General features: G+C 44.5%; 1 protein-coding gene across 1 annotated transcript in view; it reads right to left on the bottom strand.

Annotated features, from left to right (window-relative positions):
- The window catches only part of LOC130493502 (keratin, type II cytoskeletal 5-like), a 203,161-nt gene extending 180,408 nt beyond the window's left edge, over positions 1-22,753 (bottom strand). The window contains exons 1-8 of the mRNA XM_056867258.1: positions 22,322-22,753; positions 18,267-18,475; positions 11,860-11,920; positions 8,812-8,907; positions 8,453-8,617; positions 6,867-6,992; positions 6,329-6,549; positions 3,388-3,422 (exon numbers count right to left, since the gene is read on the bottom strand). Coding sequence (XP_056723236.1) covers positions 3,388-3,422; positions 6,329-6,549; positions 6,867-6,992; positions 8,453-8,617; positions 8,812-8,907; positions 11,860-11,920; positions 18,267-18,475; positions 22,322-22,753 — 1,345 coding nt within the window. The remainder of the gene's footprint in view (positions 1-3,387; positions 3,423-6,328; positions 6,550-6,866; positions 6,993-8,452; positions 8,618-8,811; positions 8,908-11,859; positions 11,921-18,266; positions 18,476-22,321) is intronic.
- Positions 22,754-22,765: the final 12 nt, after the last annotated feature.

Raw genomic sequence — 22,765 nt, 5'->3', positions numbered from 1 at the left:
GGGGGAGGGGTTTCAGCTTTCCCTCCTGAACCATTTTCCTGAGCTGAAACAGCCACGGTTTCCCCACTGCACATATACTGTCTACAGTTGGGACTCCCCAGCTCAACTCGTGTCGAACTTGTAGTCTAAGCTGGACTTCAAAATCAGAATCCGGCACAGAACATTGGTTGTTCATGGCCCACTTGCCAGTTTTTGCATAGGTGGTTATCCACTTTAGAGTATTCTATTGGCCAAGTAAGAGCCATGTGGTGCAGAGTGGTGCAGCACTGCAGTCAAAGCTCTGCTCACAACTTGAGTTTGATCCTGATGGAAGTTGGTTTCAGGCAGCTGGCTCAAGGTTGATTTAGCCTTCCATCCTTCCAAGGTAGGTAAAATGAGTACCCAACTTGCTGGGGGTAAAGTGTAGATCAGTGGTCGGCAAACTGCGGCTCCCGAACCGCATGCGGCTCTTTGGCCCCTTGAATGCGGCTCTGGAAAGTGCCCTCCTCCTCCTCCCTTTCCCTCCCCTCACAGTGCGGCTGGGTTTTGCATGCGGCGCTCGAGGGCCGGCAGTGCCAAGGCGGGCGGCGGCAGCCAATCAGCGAGCGGGATTTTTCCCACTGGTTTTGGCTGGTGGAGGAGGCCGAGGCATTGAGGAGGAGGAGGAGGAGGCGGCGGGCAGGGCCGAGCCGGGGCGGTGGGCATGGCGGGCAGCGAGGAGAACCACTACGGCAAGCACGGTGAGCCCCGGAACCGCCGGGCTGAGCGCAGGAGGGCAGCGCCGGCGGGGACGCGCCAGGGCGCATGGCCGCTGGCCGGGCTGGAGGGGGCGCTAGCCAGGCCCCTTGGCGGCGCCCCCCCCCCCCGTCTAAATTTAGCCAAACAGTGCAGGAAGTCGGGGCTGGGGGGCGTTGGAGCGGCGCCGAGAGCCCCGGGTGGCAGGGGGGGTCCGGCGGCATCCCGGCCGCGCACCCAGCTCGGCTCCAAGTTTCAGTGGAGTTCACGCGGCGGCCCGCCTGGCCAAACGTGCCCGGCCGGAGCACTACCCAGGCCGGCGGGCCGCCATGCGAGCTCCGCTGAAACTTGGAGCCAGGCTGGGCACGCGGCTGGTATGCCGCCGGACCCCCCCTGCCCCCCAGGGCTCTCGGGAGGTGCCGGCTTCAACCCCCGGCTGTTCCAGTTAAAGGGACCAGGCAAGAAGGTGATCGGAAAGACCTCCCCCTGAGACCCTGGAGGGCCATGGGGAGGGGCCGTGGCTCAACGGCAGAGCCTCTGCTTGGCGCGCAGAAGGTCCCAGGTTCAACCCCCCGGCATCTCCGGTTAAAGGGACCGGGCAGGTAGGTGAGGCAAAAGACCATTTATGAATGGGAGGTTTTGCCTTGGATTTGCCACTCAGATGCACATTTTCCCCATCCAGATTCTCAAAACTCAACAATAAGCCCCCCTGCAGAGTTTTGAGAATGCAGATGGGGAAAATGTGCATCTAGAGAGCGGCAAATCCAAGGCAAAACCTCCCGTGCATGAATGGTTGTTAAAAGGCGTTTTGGCTCTCAAAAGAAATCTCAATTGTTGTACTGTTGATATTTGACTCTGTTGACTAATGAGTTTGCCGACCCTGGTGTAGATGATTGGGGAAGGCAATGGCAAATCACCCTGTAAACATAGTCTGCCTAGTAAACGTCGGGATGTGACGTCACCCCATGGGTCACAGGGGACTATCTTTACCTTTACCTATTGGCCAAGTAGTAAAGCAAGTACCCCTTACAGGCATTTAGTCCAAAGTTAAGCAATTTCCATTGCAGTTTCTTGCCACCTCCTTCACTTTTCCTTTCTTTGCCTGACTTTATATGCTAGTTGCAGACTGGCACTTTGGAAAGGAATAGAAGGTAAACTGTGGTGGTGCATTTAGCATTTGTTCCAGTAGCAAATTCCCTGTCCAGCTAATCGTTCCACTTGTCCTTGTTAAGGCTATTTTGCTGGCAAAGACTCCATTGTCCTTCCCTTCTCCAGCTCAGAAAGGCTGCACAATGACCTTTCAATTGCATTGGCAGGAGCATCATAAGGCAAGGTCCTGCATGTTTTCCCCAAACATTGTTCTAAAGTCTTTTCATTTCCATGATAACACTTCTTTGTATTTTTGTTAATAAATATTTTGCCTGGCCATTCATCAGAAATGGGTAGCTCTGCTCAGGCCCCAAATACCGCTAAGTATATTTGTAAAAACAAATTTGAGAAGTTCATGGAGGACAGGGCTATTGTTAATGGCTTTTAGCCATGATAGCTAGGAAAGGAGTCTCCAATATAATATAGAACTCACTGGCAGATGCCAGGGAAGGTCAGCCTCCACCTAGGGTGATTTTCTCACCCTGGCAGCTTTGAGGTGAAAAATCTTTATCTGGGTTTTGCTTCTCTCTTCTGTGAATTGAATCTGTGTGGTTATTTTTCCACCATTTTCTGTTTCCTTGCATCAAAAATGTATTGGTCTTTCAACATTATGAGTAAATCAGTAAATCCACATTACACCTATGTATTTGTGTGTAAAGTGCCATCAACTCACAGCTGACTTATGGTGTCCCCTGTAAGGGGCTTTCAAGGAAAGTGAGAAGCAAAGGTGGTTTGCCATTTCCTTCCTCTGCAGAGCCTTCCTTGGAGGTTTCCCTTCCAAATACTGACCCAGCTTAGCTTCCGAGATCTGACCAGATTGGGCTAGACCATGCTGCCTTTCCTCCCCATTATTCCTACAATATGTGTGAAATGATATATGCTGTACAAATTGCATATAAAGCTATACAAGATGTGTACACAATTCAAATGAATCTACAAAATCAACAGCAAAAAGCAATGATCTAAAACCACTGATAAAAAATACGAAAACAAACTATATCAGGAACTGTTTGCTCCTGTGTACTTCTGTCATGTCCCTCCAGTGAATATTTACCCTTAGGAAGCAGAAGGTTTGACTAGATGGACCTTGGGTCTAACCCTCCATGGCAATTTATTTATTCATAGGGCATCTCTGGAAGTTAGAATTGCCAGCGAAAATTCAACTGATGTGAAATTGAAAGGGAATTTGAAGATTTTTCCTCTGGTGAAATATCTGAAGTATTCCAGCGAGTATTCTGTTTAGATTAGTGAAATTTCTGAGGGAGATTCTGTGTAGGCTGCCTCTAGATTTTGCTTAAAGCAAAATTTATAATAAGTATTTAGACCCTTCCCCCTCAGAAGAAAAAAAAAATCTGAGGAATTGCTAGAAAATTACATTAAGAACAGAAAAAAATTCACAAGGGGGTTTCGCACATCCTTGGTAAGGGCCCAAACTACTGTTTGTCCAGCTGCAACCTACACAAACCCAGTTCAAAGGTTCATAATTTCATCTGAGTTTCTCGGATTCATTTGTTTATTACTTACATATATTTACTGCACCAACACCCTCTCCAGCCAGCCTGTTAAAGGAAACAAAGAGAAAAATCATTGTGATGACTATGAGTTAGAGGAAAAATAGTGGCGATTCAGAATTTGGTTTTGAATATCCATATCTAATAACTGAATATATGATTATCATTAAAATTCCAGACTTGAGTGCAGTAGCACCTTAGAGACCAACAAGATTTTGGGGGGTATAAGCTTTCAAGATTCAAAGCACCAGATACCTCTTGAAAGTTTATGAGTCTCAAAAGCTTTGACTCTCAAAAGCTTACACCCGAAAAATCTTGTTGACCTCTAAGGTGCTACTGGACTCAAATCTAGCTCATTAAAATTCCAGAACAGCACTGGAGCATTCTTTTTTCACATGCACAGCTTTCCCTTTATGTGCTGGGTGTCTTTGCTGCATCACCTCCGTGTCAAAATGATATTGTGGACTGGACTCTGGATGTGTGATATCCTTTTGCCCAATTGTGCCTAGATAAAAACGTAATGCTCCTGAAACAGCGAGAAGTCCAAGTACATCCTTTATTATTCTAGTAGCCATGTTTGCATGAAAGGATAGAGTGAAGACAAACAAATAAGGGGTTGCATCCTGCCAGTTTTTCCACTGTGAAAAGGGGGAAGGAGGACACCTTTTGCTCAACAAAAAGGTTTAGCTGGGGATCATGGAAGTGATATGGGCCAGATGAAATATGGGCTAAAAGTGAGGAAAGGAATTGGGCGAGATCAAGTGGGAAAGCCAGTAGTTTTTTAAAAAAATAATTTTATTAGAAAAAAACCCAATGACAACAACAACTAAAAAAAGCAGAATTACTGACAGTCTTCATAATTTAAAATACAATATATATATATATATATATATATATATATATATATATATATATATATATATACACACACACACACACACACACACACACACACACACACACACACAATAAAATAAGATCAAGTCTCCCATGCTACAGCTTATTTCTATGTCTTCATATTCATCATTACGTCCTGACTGAGCGCAATGCATTCCTATTTCCCGCCCTTATTTATGAAATTCTCTATTTTACTTATTGTATGTGACTATACCGCATCCAATCTCATTGTATCTCTGTTTTTCTGATATGCTGTTAGCTTAATTAAAACATATATTTCTTTAACTTTAACCAGCCATTCCTCTATCTTTGGAGTTGATTTTTGTTTCCAGTGACAGTCGCAAATGCAATAGATGAAAAATGGGAGGGAGCGCCAGCAGCAAGGGACACAGGATGGGGCATGCAGATATTGTTGCTGCTGCATCCATGCCACCTGCTGCTGCATGGCTAGGGTTGCCAAGTGCCAGGTGGTGTTAGGCAAACCCCTGCCAATCCACCTGGCTGCCCGCTGACCAGGTGAGGGTTGGCAGGCAATCCGTGCAAATGGCGACACATCACTTCCAGTTTACACCCGGAGGTGCTGCATTGCAAAGGGCTGGTTTCCACTCAAACTCCCAGTTTGAGTGGTAAAGGCCTGGTGTGATGCGGCACTTCCGGGTGTAAAATGCATCACAAGGGGCCGTTTTACACTCAAACTGGGAGTTTGAGTGGAAACCGGCCCTTTGCAATGCAGCACTTACGGGTGTAAACCGGATGTGCTGAAGCACTTCTGGGAGTGTGCGACCCCCCCACCTCCACTCCAAAAACCTCCTGCCGAAGAAGAGGGACCTGGTAAGCCTACATTGAAGTCCCTCCCCTCTCCAAACCATGCCCCATTTAGGCTCCACCCCAAAAACCTCCTGCCGGTGGCAAAGAGGGACCTGGCAACCCTATGCATGGCGGAGGCATGTTTTTGTGCTCTTGTGTCAATGCAGCCCAAGAACAGCTAATCATCTAAATATAAAGTCCCTTTACAGATGAAAATGGGGCTCCTCATATACTACTAACAGAACTTACATGGCAGGTGCTGTTATCGGATGTGGATCCTTATATTTCCCGGAAAATGGCACTGTTTGGCCTGGTGGCCAAGAAAATCAGGGCGAAGAAATTATGAAAAGTGGTAAAGCTGGATAGAGCCAAATGGGCGTATTTTAATTTCTTAATTTCCGTATTCTTTTAATGATTCTGTCTACATAGCAGGTGCCACTGTCCTTCAACAATAATGGCTAGAACTGGTCATGCTGCAGGTGTTCATTCCTGGAGACTTAGACTCTGCCCCTTCACCGGCCCAATATTCGATATCCCTTTCTGCCTTCCATGCTTCTTTCCCCCCATAAGACCAGGGAGGAATTTTGCTTTAGTCTGAGCCAAAGTGTTTTGCTTAAAACAACTGGACACTGAGATACTTTTGATTGTACTATAAAACTGGCTTCTTCTATGGCCTAGATAAGGTACATCTGCAGCCATTCCAAGAAGTCTGGTCCAGAGGTGGTAAGAAGCCCCATAAACCAGGGGTGTTGAACTAATTTGTTACGAGGGGCCGGGTATGACATAAATGTCACTTGGTTGAGCCAGGCCAGGCCATGCCTCGCCAGCCTAGATCGAGAGTGGGGGGAGTGGCTGCCTTGGCTGGCTCATGGGCCGGATAAGATCTCTCAAGGAGCCAGATGCGGCCTGCGGGCTGTATGTTTGACACCCCTGTAGGGTTCCCAACCTCCAGGTACTAGCTGAAGATCTTCTCCTGCTATTACAACTGATCTCCAGCCACTATAGAACAGTTCCCCTGGAGAAAATGGCCACTTTGGCCATTGGACTCTATGGTGAAACTTTCCACCAGTGGCGAAGAGGGACCTGGCAACCCTACACCCCTGCCATAAACAATACAGAGAAATAATGGTTTGTATAAAATAGCTATAGCTATTGAGAGCTGGGCACCTCAGCCAACATCCTTCCCTGAAGCGACTTCACAACACGGAACAGGGCACCTTATTCAGCCCAAGGTCTTAGGCGCTACCCACCTGCTCTCCTCGCCTTCCAGCAGCTTTCTGTAGGTGGCGATCTCAATATCCAGGGCCAGCTTGACATTCATGAGCTCCTGGTATTCCCTCAGCTGACGGGCCATGTCAGCCTTAGCCTTCGTTAGAGCCTCCTCCAGTTCGGTCAGCTTTATCCTGGCATCTTTAAGGGCGAGCTCGCCACGTTGTTCGGCATCAGCAATGGCTGTCTGCAGGCTGGCACACTGTCAGAAGAAGGAGATTAGATTTTTTTAAAAAAGAGGGGCCTTTTTTAAAACCACAAGGCCAGGCACTGGTATTCCAAGTAGAATATCTGGATCCTGTATGTCAGCATCAGGAAAATAGTGAAGGGGGAGGGGGCACTGATACAAAAAGATATCTGTGCCTTTAGAACACTAAAGAACCTTGCATACACCACTCATATGCATACAAAACATGAAAACAGCAATTAAAACATTGGTTAGGAAACATTTGCTCAGCTAGGTGCCTCAAAATCTGAACGGAGAATCTTGGTTTAGGAGAAATGTGATGGAAACGCTACCTGTTTTTTCACATTGTCAATCTCAGAGTGGAGTCTTTGAATCATGCGGTTCATCTCTGAGATCTCGATCTTCGTGTTTCGCAAGTCATCTCCATGTCTACCAGCCGTGAGCTGCAACTCTTCATACTGAGGGAGGTGAGGGAGATAAAACCAACGAGGTGAATACAACTGAACTCCTAAACTGCAATGAGGTGAGGTTTCAAAAGCTGCCTGGTTGGAGTCAAACATCATCCATGATCTTGTCACTGAGGCAATTCACTTTGGTCTCCTCTCTCCCTTGTGAGAAGCAGCAAACTTGTGAATCTTTATTTTCACACTCATTTCGCCTCATGCTAAATACCTACCATCAAAATTTAACACACTTTAAATATTATTTTGCATCAGTTTCATATAAATTGCATACAATAATGTGGAAATGGTATAAACATACCATAAAAGGGGGGGGGGAACTATCAATGAGAGTAAGAAAAATCAGGTGACCTGACACCAAGAACAATATATAATATCAAAGAAACAAAAAAGGGCTGTTATTGCTTCATCCCTACTGCTAAATTTAAATGTTGAGGAGATACTTAAGTTTTGATCTATCAATCACATTTTTATCTCATCTTTCTTCTAAGGAGGTTACAGCAGCACTCAGTCCCCCCCCCCATTTTCCCATTTCATCCTCACAACAGCCTTGCGAGGTAGGCTGGCTGCAACAGCGATGCATGCCTATGGTCACCCAATGAGTGTCAGGGGTTTGAAACCAGGGCCATTTTTGCATGGTAATTAGCAGCACGTTCCAGGCTGAATTGCCCCGCAAATTTTGTTTTAATTTTTCACGCTGAACCGTCATTCCAGAAGTGACTGCGAAGCGGGCACATACCAGCTTTGCATTACAAAAGAGCTCATCTAACACAACCTTTGGTGTTTTCCGCGAAGAATCTCCCTCAAGGAACAATGCAAAATAACAGCGGAAGGTTAGCTATGCATATGCTAATAGCTATATAAACATGAACAAAGGAGCAGGCAAGTGGGGGTAGTGGAATTTCTCCTTTTGCGTCGGGACCATAAAAAGTCATTTTTGACCATGCAAAAATGGCCCAGGTATCCTGGTCAAGCACTGTAACCACTACACCACAGTCGCCTGTGTAGAGGTGAATGTGTGTGAATACTTTGGTGATAACCAATATGTTGGTGATAATTCTAGGTGGGTAGCTGTGTTGGCATATTGCAGCAAAATACACCAGCAGTCTGGTGGCATCTTAGAGGATAACAAAATTCATTCCAGACTTCGATTAAGCAATTCACAAAAGCTGTAATAAATTCTTTTAGTTTCTAAGATGCCACTGGACTTCTATCTTATTTTACCTTTTGGCTAATAATCCACAAAGACTGGCAACATCAAATTCAGATAATTAATCTATCCCATTTTTGGCTGATATTTTCCCAAACTTTCTAAATTATGTGGCACCCCAGCAACACTGGCATCCCATATGAAGCATCCCATGTCATTACCCAAAATCAAACCCAGCCATGTCTCCAGAATCACATTCTTCTTCTTCTTCCAAATTTAAGCATTTAAGAACACTGATCTCTCTCACCTTGCTTTGATACCAGGATTCTGCCTCGGCCCGGCTTCTATTGGCAATATCCTCGTACTGTGCTTTGACCTCGGCAATGATGCTGTCCAGGTCCAGGCTTCGGTTGTTGTCCATTTGGAGAACGACAGAGGTGTCGGAAATTTGTGACTGCAATTGAGCTAGTTCCTAAATAAAAAGAGGAAGGAGGAGTTCACTGGTTGAAAGATATCAGAATATCTGCCTCTACCAAATATGTCCACAAAGAAGCAATCTTGTTGGACATGCCTTACTAGAAGGGAAGGAGAATTACTGGGAGACCAAGATGCAAATCTAGCCTGCAACTGTACTAAATGCAGAGAAACTTGAAGTATTGAGCTTACTGCATCGTAGAGCGCTTTCAGGAAATTGATCTCATCTGTGTGGCAATCCACTTTGGTCTCCAGCTCAACCTTGTTCAGGTAGGCAGCATCCACATCCTGGAAAGGAAAGAAGGAGTAAAAAGCAAAAAAAAAAAAAAAAAATCAAACATTGCAATTGCAGCATGTGCTAGAGGCCAATCAATATCACAGACTTCTCTATCTGACTCAGTAGAAGGCCTCTTTACACGTTCAACTACTGGCTTTCTCTTCCAATGCACAGTTGGATGAGAATATTGAACTTATTCTAAATTATGCTTCCATTTCATGCAGGACAAAGGTAAGACCCAATATTTTAGAATGCACTCCTAGAACATTGGTCAGTATTTTCTGACATGTGCTGGGGTCCTTTGCAAACTTAGTGAGCAGCTGACATGATAGGTCATTGTTGAATTTCTCATCCCTGCTGTTTCAGCCTGAAAATTGTTGTTCCGTTTTTGCTTCTCCAGTGGCAAAAACGGTCGTGACCAGGATAGTCCAGGTTTGTCTAATCTCGTCAGATCTCGGAAGCTAAGCAGGGTCAGCCCTGGTCAGCATTTGGATGGGAGACCACCAAGGAATACCAGGGTCGCTACACAGAGACAGGCAATGGCAAACCGCCTCTGAATGTCTCTTGCCTTGAAAACCCTATGGGGTTGCCCTAAGTCAGCTGTGACTTGATGGCAAAAAAAACAAAAAAAAACCAGAACTGATCGTGTGATTTTTTTCCCCATAAAGAAGAAGAGTTGGTTTTTATATGCCGACTTTCTCTACCTTTTTAAAAAATGGGGAATCAAACTAGCTTACAATCTCCTTCCCTTCCTCTCCCCACAACACACACCTTGTGAGGTAGGTGGGGCTGAAAGAATTCAGAGTGAACTGTGACTAGCCCAAGGTCACCTAGCAGGCTTCATGTGTAAGAGCGAGGAAACCAACCCAGTTCACTAGATTAGAATTCGCCACTTATATGGAGGAGCAGGGAATCAAACCCAGTTCTCCAGATTAGAGTCCCCTGCTCTTAACCGCTACATCACGCTGGCTCTCAAATCTACTAATTTTTCAACATCATCTGTGCATCAATAAAACCAGCATTACATGGTATACATTTAGATAACAGTGCTCTACGCATATATAGTGTATAAAAACTGTACTTGCATACACAATAAAAACACACTGACAGAATGTTGAGCAAAAAAAATGAAAACCAGTGATTTACAAAGCATGCGTATGCATGGCAAAAAATTAAAATTAGCACAATATGTAATTTTTTAAAAAAAAATTAAAATTGCAAAAACTTTCTATGTGGTAAACCAATTCATTGTCGGGTATAACTTTAGAACCTGCTTTAAAAAGGTAAAGGTCCCCTGTGCAAGCACCTGGTCATTCCTGACCCATGGGGTGACGTCACATCCTGATGTTTCCTAGGCAGACTTTTGTTTACAGGGTGGTTTGCCAGTGCCTTCCCCAGTCATCTTCCCTTTACTCCCAGCAAGCTGGGTACTCATTTGACCGACCTCGGAAGGATGGAAGGCTGAGTCAACCTTGAGCCGGATACCTGAAACCAACTTCCGTTGGGATCAAATTCAGGTCGTGAGCAGAGCTTGGACTGCAGTACTGCAGCTTACCACTCTGCGCCATGGGGCTCCTAGAACCTGCTCCCCCCCCCTTTCTCCCCTAGCTGCCCAGTTGGTGGTGATCACTCTGGTGCTATTCACTAGGGATGACAAACTGGACCATACACAGACCCAAATTCATCAATGGCACACAACTGGGAGGGGCTGCAGAAATTTTAGAGGAAAGTTTTGTTTTTTTAAGGCAAAACCTGGGAGCAGGACTGATAGTAAAACAGAACTTAATGGGGGGAAATGTGAAAAAAATATGAAGTACAGAAATATAAAATGGAGCATCAATACTAGAAAACAAATCACACATAGGTCAATATAATGACCCCCCCATTTTAGACTTTATTAATATCATTTCCAAGGCACATCAGTTAATCACATCATTCCAGTCTGCTTATTTCTTTATTTGCTTTTTATCTCATATTTTCTCCAAGGACCTCAGGAGTCCCTCTATTTTATTCTGACAACAACCCTGTGAAGTAGGTTAGGCGGAGAGAGGGTGACTGTCCCCAAGTGATAGGGTTGCCAACCCCCAGGCACTAGCTGGAGATCTCCTGCTATTACAACTGATCTTCAGCTGATAGAGATCAGTTCACCTGGAGAAAATGGCTGCTTTGGCAATTGGACTCTATGGCAATGAAGTCCTTTCCCTCCCCAAACCCTGCCCTCCTCAGGCTCTGCCCCAAAAACCTCCTGCCGGTGGCGAAGAGGGACATGGCAACCCTACCAAGTGAGCTTCATACTATAGTGAGGATTTAAACTCAGGTTTCTCTGGCTGTAATCCCTCTAATCATTCCACTGTGCTGATTCTCTCCTTAATAGCAAGATGCCAGTTTGCAGAAAGAGAGAGAAGAGCAGGGGTCTCAATGCCCGCCGACACCATTCCTAGTGCCTGCCGTGTTTTTAGAAAATGGGTAAGGCGGGGGAGTGGGGGGCTTCTGCCCACCAAGAATTCCAATTGGCCACTGGAAATTTGGTTGCCTGCACAGATTGTGTGAAATGTCATTTTAGCAGCAGCTGCCAGCACAGTACAAGGATCTTCACTGTGTGACTGATGGTAGACCACAGCAGCCACTTTGTGGCTGGCATAAACTCCTGTAGCAGCCATTTTGTGGCAGCCATATTATGGCTGTGCCCACCATACTGTGTCAAAATTCCAAAGGTGCCCCCAAGCTTAAAAGAAAGGTTGAGGACACCTGGGGTAGAGGCTGATGATTATGAAGCAGTAGAAGGAAATCTAAGCGCATCTATCAGTTCTGTAGGCAGGGTTGTGTCAACCTACAGAAAAAAAGTCAACAGAGACATGATGGTAAAGCTATAACTAGTGATTTCTAAGAGCGCAAAGATTAATGAGTACAAATTGTTTAAGAAGCTGTGCCCATCTCGTCCCAAAAACATTAAAAGGACTCACCTTCTTGAGCACCACAAACTCATTCTCTGCAGCTGTGCGCTTGTTGATTTCGTCTTCATACCTATGGGAGGGGAAAGCGAAATTGAGCACCTCATTAGAAACCTGGAACGATGAGCCCAAGAATGGATTAGAAATGAAGAATCTTTCCGTTGTACTTCCCCAGCAAACCCCGTCACTTACAACATGACTCTCTTTGAACTAGGTCACACAGTTGCATGAACAGAAGGATTGTCGCGGTTCGGGCCGTTAAGTGCCTATGCTCTTAGAAAGGACCCCTTCCTGAGAAGGAATATGTTATCTTATTCAGCGAGACACTACTAGACCGGAATCAACGGTTCCCAGAAACTTATTAAGGTTTCTAGGACATTTTTTGAACACGCCAATAAATTTATAATATTGGACAAAAGTATAATTATTGTCGAAGGCTTTCACGGTCAGAGTTCATTGGTTCTTGTAGGTTATCCGGGCTGTGTAACCGTGGTCTTGGAATTTTCTTTCCTGACGTTTCGCCAGCAACTGTGGCAGGCATCTTCAGAGTAGTAACACTGAGAGACACTGTCCTTCAGTGTTACTACTCTGAAGATGCCTGCCACAGTTGCTGGCGAAACGTCAGGAAAGAAAATTCCAAGACCACGGTTACACAGCCCGGATAACCTACAAGAACCAAAAGTATAATTATTAAAACATATTTATTTCACATAAAATATATGCATGTGAATATTTACGCATTATTAAAACATGTCATAAAGTACAAACATTTATGATTCTCTTTCACGTTCATTTATTTTAATATATGCAAGCAGTTTCAAACAATCTTTATAAGCAATTTCTCTATGTAAGGTTTTTTAACCTTAAACCTGTAATGCATTTCATTCAGGAATAAATCAGTTTACAGAAAGCCTGTCAAAATATGATTAGTATAAGGAGAGAAATTCATAGTTAAAAACATCTTAATGCAGAATACAACCTTATATTATTTCTAAACTTCTCCTAGCTTATATTCAGGACATTGCAAACCTTTTCTGTAGTCTTTTCTCATGTTCCTATGTCTTTACCATATCTTTGATTCTCTGGTTTTTAGTTTATTTGAGAGCTATAGTCCAAAATACTGAATGAGCTTTTGGTTCATTGGAATACTGTTCTATATCAGAGACAGCAGATTCTTGTAAAGCTGAAGTCAGTAATTTACAAGACTATGTGTAGCTTTAAATTCAATATGTAGAGAGAACCTGTATGAACCTTAGTTCCAGGTAAGAGCTCAGTAGCTCTCTATATATAATGTAATATGTGCATGCATACTGTGTATGCCACTCATTGTCACTGAGTGTAGAAGCTTCCCCTGTGTTGTTGAGGAAACCTCTGACTCTTTACCCCAAGAGATATCTCTGGTTGCTTAGAGGAATCTCTAAGAATATCTAAGAATCCTGTTTCTGGTCTTGTCAGTTCTGTAACCTGGGTTTCACAACTTCCATGTTTCTCAAGGAAAGCCAAGTCAAACCATTTAGATCATTCAGTGAGAACCCATCAATCCTTGCTAGGATTAATGAGATGTCAGTGTTTCCAAATATGGAACTGATCCAATACTCCTAGACCCCACAGTAAGGTTAGTAGGAATATTAAGAGTCTCCATCATATGGAATAGTCTGCAAGCAGTCATTTCAGACATCCAGCCTTAGCAGGTCATTTTGAAATGAATCTCTCTCAAGGAGAGTCTTTCCCATTCTCACAAAGAACTTGTGAAATGGTAGAGTTCCATATCACGCAAGATATGAAATAATAGAATGAACAAATGGCCAGACAACAGTGTTGCCCTCCACTCACACTTCTACCTCTTTGAATGTTATGTCTTACGCAAAAGACGGAGAAAGCCAATGGCCAAACAACCAGTGTTGTTCTCCATTTGCATCTCTGGGTTTTACATCTTTGGAGATGTTGAGAGTGAGGCCAGATGACCAGTGTTGTCCTCCACCAACCATATGCTTTCTGCCTGTTGGGCTAGTCCTTATATTCTCTCCAGATTTGGTGTTATCTGATATGTGGGTGCCCCTGCACCCCTGGAGCATGGGATAAAGCACCAGCAGCTTTGTAGTGCTTGTCTTCTGCACCTATGAAATGAAGGTTGTACAGCTGGACAAGGTGTCAATACTGTACCCACGTAAGACCATATTTGGACATCCATATCCTCTGGATCTGTTTTACTAAATCATAATCTATTAGTTTTGAGCTTCAGGAGTACTTTATATATTCAATTTCATAACCATTCTCACCTCCTGAACAAGACACATTTAATACATTCATTTGTGAATCAATAGTATAAAGTTAACACATTTAAATCATAAAACACAATTATATGCTTACATTGCATTACATAGCCTTGGAGGATAATACATATGGCTTGGAGGATAATAAAACAGTACTTGTGATAATCTTGGTACAGCAGCTGTAAGAAGAGCTAACTATCATACAGCAGCTGCCTATTTCACAGTCAGCAGTTTCATAAGGCATATTACTCCTTCCCCTCTTCTTACCTGTTCTAGCTCCAAGGCTTAGGGGATAAAGACCCTTAGTTAGAGAACCATATTCTAAGACAGTAAGATAGCAGATAAGCAGTGGCTAGCAACTATACACTGCCCATGGCCTTACAGCTGTACGCTTATCCTGGAGGGCTGCTGAAAACCCTTCCCTCTGAGGACAAGTATTGCATAACCATTACAGCATTACATTACAGAAGCTATACTGTACATTTATTCTTATACATGAGCTCTATATTAATGACTGATAGGTAAACATTGTATTTAATTCACAAAGGACGGCGACAGGATCTCCACAACAGAATCTTCCCTGCTCCTTCCAGTAGCCCTGCGAATCTCTCAAACCCTCTGCTGTGGGTCTTGGGGCGGGGGTTGTGGAAAAAGCACCATGCAGCACTGGGGGCTGCAATAAGGAAGGAGGGTCATACAAAATTATTTATTTTATTTGGTACCTTTCCATCCCACCCTCTCTCCAAGGAGCTCAGGGCGGAAAGGATCAGTCTCCCCTCTCCCATATTACCTCACAATCACCTTGGGAGGCGCAGTAGGCTGAGACAATATGACAGACTCAAGGTCCTCCAGCAAAACCTTGCTGGTGAATTTTTAAGGCAATAACATTAAGTTTCAGCCTATTAAGTTCAACTTTTGCACTATTTTTCAAGCTTGAGAATACTGGAAAAAGAGCTAATTAACAGAACATATTAATACGAAATCTTTGTAAGTAAATCTGACTTGGGGGAATTGCTGGGGGGGTTTGGTTCTCAGAGTCAGGTCTAAGGGGTGTGCATGTGTGTGTGTGTGTGTGTGTGTGTGTGTGTGTGTGTGTGTGTGTGTGTGTGTAAAATGCCGTCAAGTTTCAGCTGACTTATGGTGACCACCATAGGGATGCCAGCCTCCAGGGGGACCTGGAGATGCTGCAGAATTACCACTCATCTCCAGACTATTGAGATCAGTTCCCCTGGAGAAAATGGATGCTTTGGAGGGTGGACTCTATGACACTGTACCCCACTGAGATTCCTGTCCTTGCCAGGCTCCATCCCCAAATGTACATGAGTTTCCCAACGCAGCTCTGGCAACCCTAACTCCCCATCCCCTGGCAGTGGCTAGGGGGGACCTGGCAACCTTACGACCCCGAAGGTTTTTAAGGCAAGAGACGTTCCAAGGTGGTTTGCCATTGCTGCCTCTGCAAAGCAACCCTGGAATTCCTTGGTGGTCTCCCATCCAAATATTAACTAGGGCTGATCCTGATTAGCTTCCAAGATCTGGCCAGATCAGGCTAGCCTGGGCCATCCAGGTTAGGGTCCAATCTAAGAGAACCTCTCTCAGTCTATCATGTAAAAGACAAATTCCAGGTGTGTATTGCAGTTCTTAGCAGCCTGAATAGAGCTGGGAAGCTTGATGGGAGACCATCAAGGAAGACCAGGGTTGTTATGCAGAGGAAGTCAATGGCAAACCACCTCTGCTAATCTCTTGCCTTGAAAACCCCAAGGGTCTTGTTTAGCATTGATGGCACACAATTATTAATTATAGCAGCTCTGGCCCAATGAATAAATGCCACTGTGTCCAGATGCTTTAGCTATAGTTAGGGCCAGAAAAAACAGCAGCAGGAACCATCCATGACCCTTTTCAGAGTGAATTTAGCCCTTAATCTGCCACATTCTTATAAATAATGTTGCTTATTGGTTTTGCATTCATAATTGCATAACATTTTATTCCATACCACCCTGAGTGTCACTGATGGATAGAAAAGTAGGATATAAGTTTCTCAAATAATCTGTGTAATTCTAGCAACAAAACCCAAATTGGATCCCAGCAAAAGGAGGTGAAGTTACTAAGCATTCCTTCTGAACAACAAACTTTTTTTTCCATTTTAAAAGAAAAAAAATAATTGTTTTACTTCTTTTATTAATATTTTTTTCTGAAATGCCCCTGAAGGTAAAAGAAGGATCACCTGGGAGGGGCAGAGGCTAGCTGAATCAAAGCCCTGCATCAAGATGTAGCTTGGCATTGCCATTAAAATAATCAAGACAAGGTTGCAAGAATGGGAACGCTCAAAAAAACTGGAGCTCCTGGCGAGAGCGGCTCTCCAAATTATATAAAAGCCCCATAGGTTGCAGCAGCCTGTTGCAACCGAAGTAAGATCTGAACAATGAAACCTCTTAAAATAAAGCAATCTGAACTAGAGGATGTTTTGGCTTATGTTAAATGCCCAGACTAGTTTTATTGACTGAGGAGAGGCCAGTGTAAAAAAAAAACCCCTTCCTTTCGGCTTTTCAATTGCTGCCAGAAGATGCTGCATAAACAGTTCTTTCATTGGGTAGGCAAGTATGACTTGCCCAGGTTCCCTGGAGCCAGGCAATGGAAAAGGACATCTGCCAGTCTCGGGAAAGGTGGGTGCTTCGAATGCTCCTATAATTTTCTCCCTTGTGGGAAAGAATATCTTTACGATCCCCTATGATTTTCTTCTCATGTTGGAAACACTGGATGGAATTTAAGGTTGAGCTCATTAATGCCACACCCAGAGGAGAATCTGATAAATGCCATCTTGGTGATGTCACAGGATCTGAAGTCACAGGACAGAAAACTCCAGTTGGGATTTTCCTCAGTGGGGATTCTTTAAATGGAGCATAAGAACATAAGAAAAGCCATACTGGATCAGACGGAGGGAAGGTGGCATGGAATAGCCTGATCTCGTCAGATCTCAGAAGCTAAGCAGGCTCTGCAGAGAAAGGCAATGGCAAACCACCTCTGCTTCTCACTTGCCTTGAAAGCCCCTTGCTGAGGTCGCCATAAGTCAGCTGCAACTTGACGGCACTTTGCTCACTTTCACACTGGGTCAGATCAGTGGTCCATCTAGTCCAGCATCCTGCCTCACACAGTGGCCAACCAGTTCCTCTGGAGGTCCAACAGCAGGTCATAGAGACCGAGGCCTTCCCCTGACGTTGCCTCCTGGCATTGGTATCCACATGAAGCCTGTGGTGACCTTGGGCCAGTCACAGTTCTCTCAGAACTCTTTCAGCCCATGCAGAGGCAGGCAACGGCAAACCACCTCTGAACAACTCTTGCCTTGAAAACCCTACAGGGGCGCCATAAGTCAGCTGTGACTTGACAGCACATGCACACAGAAGGGGAACCAAAAAGATAAATGGGCTCGACCCCCTGTAATTCAAGCATTGTTCCTGATTTCCTTGCCTATAGAAGCTAGGAGAGTAGGAATGGACTTTTTGTGTGTGGTGGGACCCAGGTTATACAGCACCCTCCACAGACAAATCTACTTGGCAGCTGTTCTGCTTTGTCTTCAGTGTGAAGATAAATGCTTCCAGTTCATCCCAACTTTTGATGAGAGGAAACACTGGATCCTTTTCCCAGGCTGTTTTAATTTTGCAACAAATTTATCAGCATTCTTGTTTCTGTGCACATCACCTAACGTTTTTAAAAATTCATGTTATATCTCAACCTTAAACTGTATATTTTTAACAACTGTATCTTATCTTAGTCATCTCATGGAATGGAGAAATACTTTAATTAAAGTAAATTAATTCCAGGAGCCGCGTAGCGCAGAGTGGTAAGCTGCAGTATTGCAGCCCAAGCTCTGCTCATGACCTGAGTTCGATCCTGACAGAAGTCGGTTTCAGATAGCCAGCTCAAGGTTGACTCGGCCTTCCATGCTTTCGAGGTTGGTAAAATTACCCAGCCTGCTGGGGATAAAGCGTAGAAGACTGGGGAAGGCAATGGCCAACCACCCCATAAACACGGTTTGCCTAGTAAACGCTGGGATGTGACGTCACCCCATGGTCAGTAATGATCTGGTGCTCGCACAGGGGACTACTTTTAACTTTATCTTTTAAAATTAATTCCCCACCCCTGAAAGTTTACCTGATCCTGAAGTCCTCCACAGCATCCTGCATATTTTTCAGTTCTGTGTCTAACCGCACCTTCTCTGCCCCGCGGTCTTCCAGTTGCCTTCTAAGATTATTGATGTATGCTTCAAATAAGGGCTCAATGTTGTGCCGGGCTGTTTTGTGCTCTTGCAGGAGGCTCCACTTGGTCTCTAGCACTTTGTTCTGCTGCTCCAGGAAACGGACCTGAATTCAACCAACATTAAGCATATTTATGACCAAAAATGTTTGTAGTTCACTAAGCAGCTGACAACAGTCACTCGGTGATCCCTCCTATCTCCTCAATGTTTTAACTGTTGTTTTTATCTTTTGTACTTATTTTAAGCTCTGGTTTAAACTTGTTTTAATGTTACATCTCTGTGTTGGTTTTAATGGCTTTTAAGATGAGATTTTAATTTGTATGTTTTGTCGGTCGCCTTGGTGACTCCCTGAAGGCAGAAATCTGAGGTAAAACCTTGTTAATAAATAATAATAAATAAAATTAGAGAAATGTTCATAGCAGCCCCCCACCCCTCCATTTTAAATAGATTGCAAGGCTGTTACAAGGAAAATGTATAGGAACTGGCAGACCTTAATCTACATAGCTGAAACTAGTGGCTGTGTGTGAGTGTGTGTGTGTAAAGTGCCGTCAATTTGCAGCCGACTTATGGCAACCCCTTTTTGGGGTTTTCATGGCAAGAAACTTACAGAGGTGGTTTGCCAGTGCCTTCCTCTGCACAGCAACCCTGGTCTTCCTTGGTGGTCTCCCATCCAAATTCTAACCAGGGCTGATCCTGCTTAGCTTCTGAGATCTGACAAGATCAGGCTAGCCTGGGCCACCCAGGTCAGGGCGAAACTAGTGGCAAGCATCAGATAACTGAGAAAGTGCAAGACCTTTAGAGCTGGTGGCCAAACGGAACTGCTGTGGTTGTGAATTTGGGACATGTTATCTTTAGATATGTACGTCTGACCATGTCAGTTTTCTTTTGTAACATGCATGGGAAATTCTGCATTTACGCCAATAATGGATCTCATTTTCGTCAAAACCTTTATTTTAAAAATAGCAAGTCTCTGGCCCCCAAAGTCATGGAAAGACTTGCACGTATGTGCAGGTAACACCTGTAGTCAAGAAGTGGAGTTATAGCATCCTGAGGATCTACTTCCCTCCCTCACAGCCTCCACTTCCAGTCATCAGGGGTGACAGGAGTGGAGGCCATAAAATCCCAAGGACCGTGTTCCTTCTGGGACCCCATGGAGCTGGATAAATCATATGATTTCCTTAGACATTTGGGTCAGGTCTGGATGCATTAGAGGGAGCCCAACTTCAACCCTCCAGTGGCTTTTGGTAGCCCTTCCAGTAACACTCCCCTCTTTTTCATTGCCCATACGTTTCCTCTCACCCCTGCAGTTTTCTTTCCTTTTCCTCATGTGAAATCGTCCCCAAGATCAAACATTATATGAAGCAAGAACAGTGGCTAAGAACATAAACGTGTAAGTCCCTGCTTCAAATTTTCTGCTCAGCTTTGAACGCCCTAGTTGACCTGAGAGAAACCACTGTCTTTCTCTCAAAGCATTGGGAAAAAGAAAAATGATTGATATTATGCAAAGGAAGAAAATTTATCTCCATAATTTTGTAATTGCATAATTAATTGTGGGTAAAGGCACATGACTGTATGGACAGATAATTTATTTTGTGTGTGCATGAGCACAGAGGCTCAACATTTCTGCCTCCAGTGCTCTGAATGCGCATAAACCCCAGCTGCCTAGGGCTGTAACTATTAGCACATGTTTTAGCTGCGTTAAATGCATCGACTATCGCCATGGCTGCTGGGTGCGAGGCTGTGAGTTACACACAACTTGCTTCAAAGATCTTTATCCCTTCCTTCCTGTTAGTAAAGAGAAATAAGGTAATTCAAAGGTCCTTAAAGTGTTATATGATCAGGACAGGTTTTTGTTTGCTTTGTTTTCCAGTTCTGTAATCCTAGTCCCACGGCATGGTTTATTGGAGGTCTTTGGTGCCTGGAACGGCTTTTCATGTTTTGTAAACTGCCTTGAGTCTCAGCGAGAAAGGTGAACTATAAATGATGACGAGGACAACTTGGAGGATTTTCCTGGCCTCACCATTATGAAAAATGGTAACCCCCCTACCTCCCAACACTTCATCTCTGTATTCAACTATTAAAACTAGACAGCTCGCAACAGCAAAGACTCTAGAATTTTCCAAGGTCAGGATCCAAAAGAACTGCAGGACTAGATTTCAAACAGCGTTCCCTCTTTGCCAGACGGCAAAGATGTGTGTTGTTTTTTGGAGCTGAGTAGTTCCTTAGTAGTTTGAGACTGTATGAAGCTGCCTTATATCAAGTCAAACCCTTCTAGCTCCTAGAGCAGATTGCTAGCAGCTCTCCAGGGTCTTTCCCAACAACTACACACCCTTGCTATCATTTTGGGACTAGAGATGCCAGGGTTTCAGGCACAGAGACCTTCTGCACAGAAAGCAGGCGCGCTACCACTAAGGCATGCCCACTTCCCTGTGTGATCATGTGTGAAGGTCTGCTGTTAAGAATTCCTCTGGGCATAACCTTGGTGGTGGAAAATGCTGTTTAGTCGCCGCTGACTTATGGCGACCCCATAAGGTTTTTAAGGCAAGAGATGAACAGGGGCAGTTTGCCATTGCTTGTCTCTGTGTAGCAAACCTGGGCTTCCTTGGTGGTCTCCCATCCAACCACTAACCAGAGCCGACCCTGCTTAGCTTCCGAGATCTGGGAAGATCAGGCTAGCCTGGGCTACACTGGGCTGGGCAGAGCAGGGCATAACCTTAGTTGTTCTTAAAATGGCTCTTTGGATACTGGCCCATATTTAATTGCTAAACAGCATCATGGGAGTCAAGTGTTCCTCCTATTGACAGGGACACTCCGTGTTTTGGGTTGCTAGTCCCTATTAAATCTTTTGCCTTTGAAGATGCCTTTTTAAAATGTTGCTAGGATTGCCAAATGGCCTGGAGAAAAATAGACTCTTAATGGGGTGTTATTTACCAAGTAATGTTATTAACAGCTGCCCATTTCCACACATTAAACCTCTGTTAGAAGAAGAGTTAGTTTTTATACCCCAATTTTCTCTTCCTGTTTAAGGAGTCTCAAGCCGGCTTACAATCGCCTTCCCCTCCTCTCCCCACAGCAGACACCTTGTGAGGTAGGTGGGGCTGAGAGAGTTCGGCGAGAATTATGACTGGCCCAAGGTCACCCAGCAGGCTTCATGTGGAGGAGTGGGGAATTGAACCTGGTTCTCCTGATTAGAGTTTGCTGCACTTAACCACTACACCACTTGGGCTAGGTGGCAAGACAATTTCTCCAGACAACCTTGAATGTTGTTAGCATCTTCACATATACACTAGCATTCTTCAGGTCTCAGCTCCCTCCTCTGGGTCTTTGGAACCTAAATCTTTGACCAGTGGTGGAAAGTTTTTGTGGCTCTGGTGTCTCTCAATTCATGTACACTGGCTCAAATTGCCAGTTTACCACTCCACTTCCATTCCCTACATAGCATCTATCCAAATAGTTAGGGTTGCTGCAGATGATGAAGTTTCATATAATCTGTAGTTCAGGTAGATCTACTGTTAAAACAAACAATCTATGAACAATTCTTCTTTTTTTAAAGAAGAGCCCAAGGACACCCAGATGGTTTCAAGTGTAGGAGTGGGGAAACCAACCCGGATCACCAGATTAGAGTCCACCACTGTTAACCACTACACCACAATATTGATCAGCTTGCTAAAACACCTGTCTTTAGAGGCCCAGTTCTTGCAGAGTAAATGGGTGTAACATATTGCCTTCAGCAACATGTGAAGTTCACTGATCCTTTGTGTGAAAGATGTTGCCAGTACACAACTGTATCCCAGTTTTTACCTGTGAAATATTTATGGTAAAGCAACTGTTAGAAAGAGGGAATAAAAGTTCAGAATTTATAGCTGGCTTATGTCACTAGAACAGGCAGTGCAAGGAATTTGTATCAGAGTAGCGGAACTTTTTAAAGAATGGCAACAGGAAGCCCCCTTACCTTGTCAATGAAGGAAGCAAATTTGTTGTTGAGTGTCTTGATCTGCTCTTTCTCCTCCTTGCGCACCTTCTGGATGGTTGGGTCTATCTCCAAGTTGAGAGGGGCCAGGAGGCTTGGGTTGATGATGACCTCATGGATGCCACCAGCTCCTGCACCGTAGCCACCGTACCCGCCGCCTCCAACGATCCTGTACCCCACTCCTCCATGGCCTAACCCATAACCATATCCAGATCTGGCAGTGCGATAGCCGCCAACGGAAATTCTTTTGCTTGCTCCGAAGCCGTGGAGGCTTCTGCTGCCGAAGCCCCCGCCGACACGTCCGAAGCCTGCACCGCTTCCCCGGGATACCGCGCTATAGCTCGTTCGGCTCCCAGGCATAACAGCCGAAGAAGCGCTAAAATTCCTACTGACTCTAACTGATTTTTGAGCCATTGCCTCTGAGCA

This window comes from Euleptes europaea, chromosome 1, assembly GCF_029931775.1.
Source record: "Euleptes europaea isolate rEulEur1 chromosome 1, rEulEur1.hap1, whole genome shotgun sequence".
NCBI lineage: Eukaryota > Metazoa > Chordata > Lepidosauria > Squamata > Sphaerodactylidae > Euleptes > Euleptes europaea.
The sequence above is the reverse complement of the archived record's forward strand: the minus strand, read 5'-3'. Positions and strand labels throughout refer to the sequence as shown.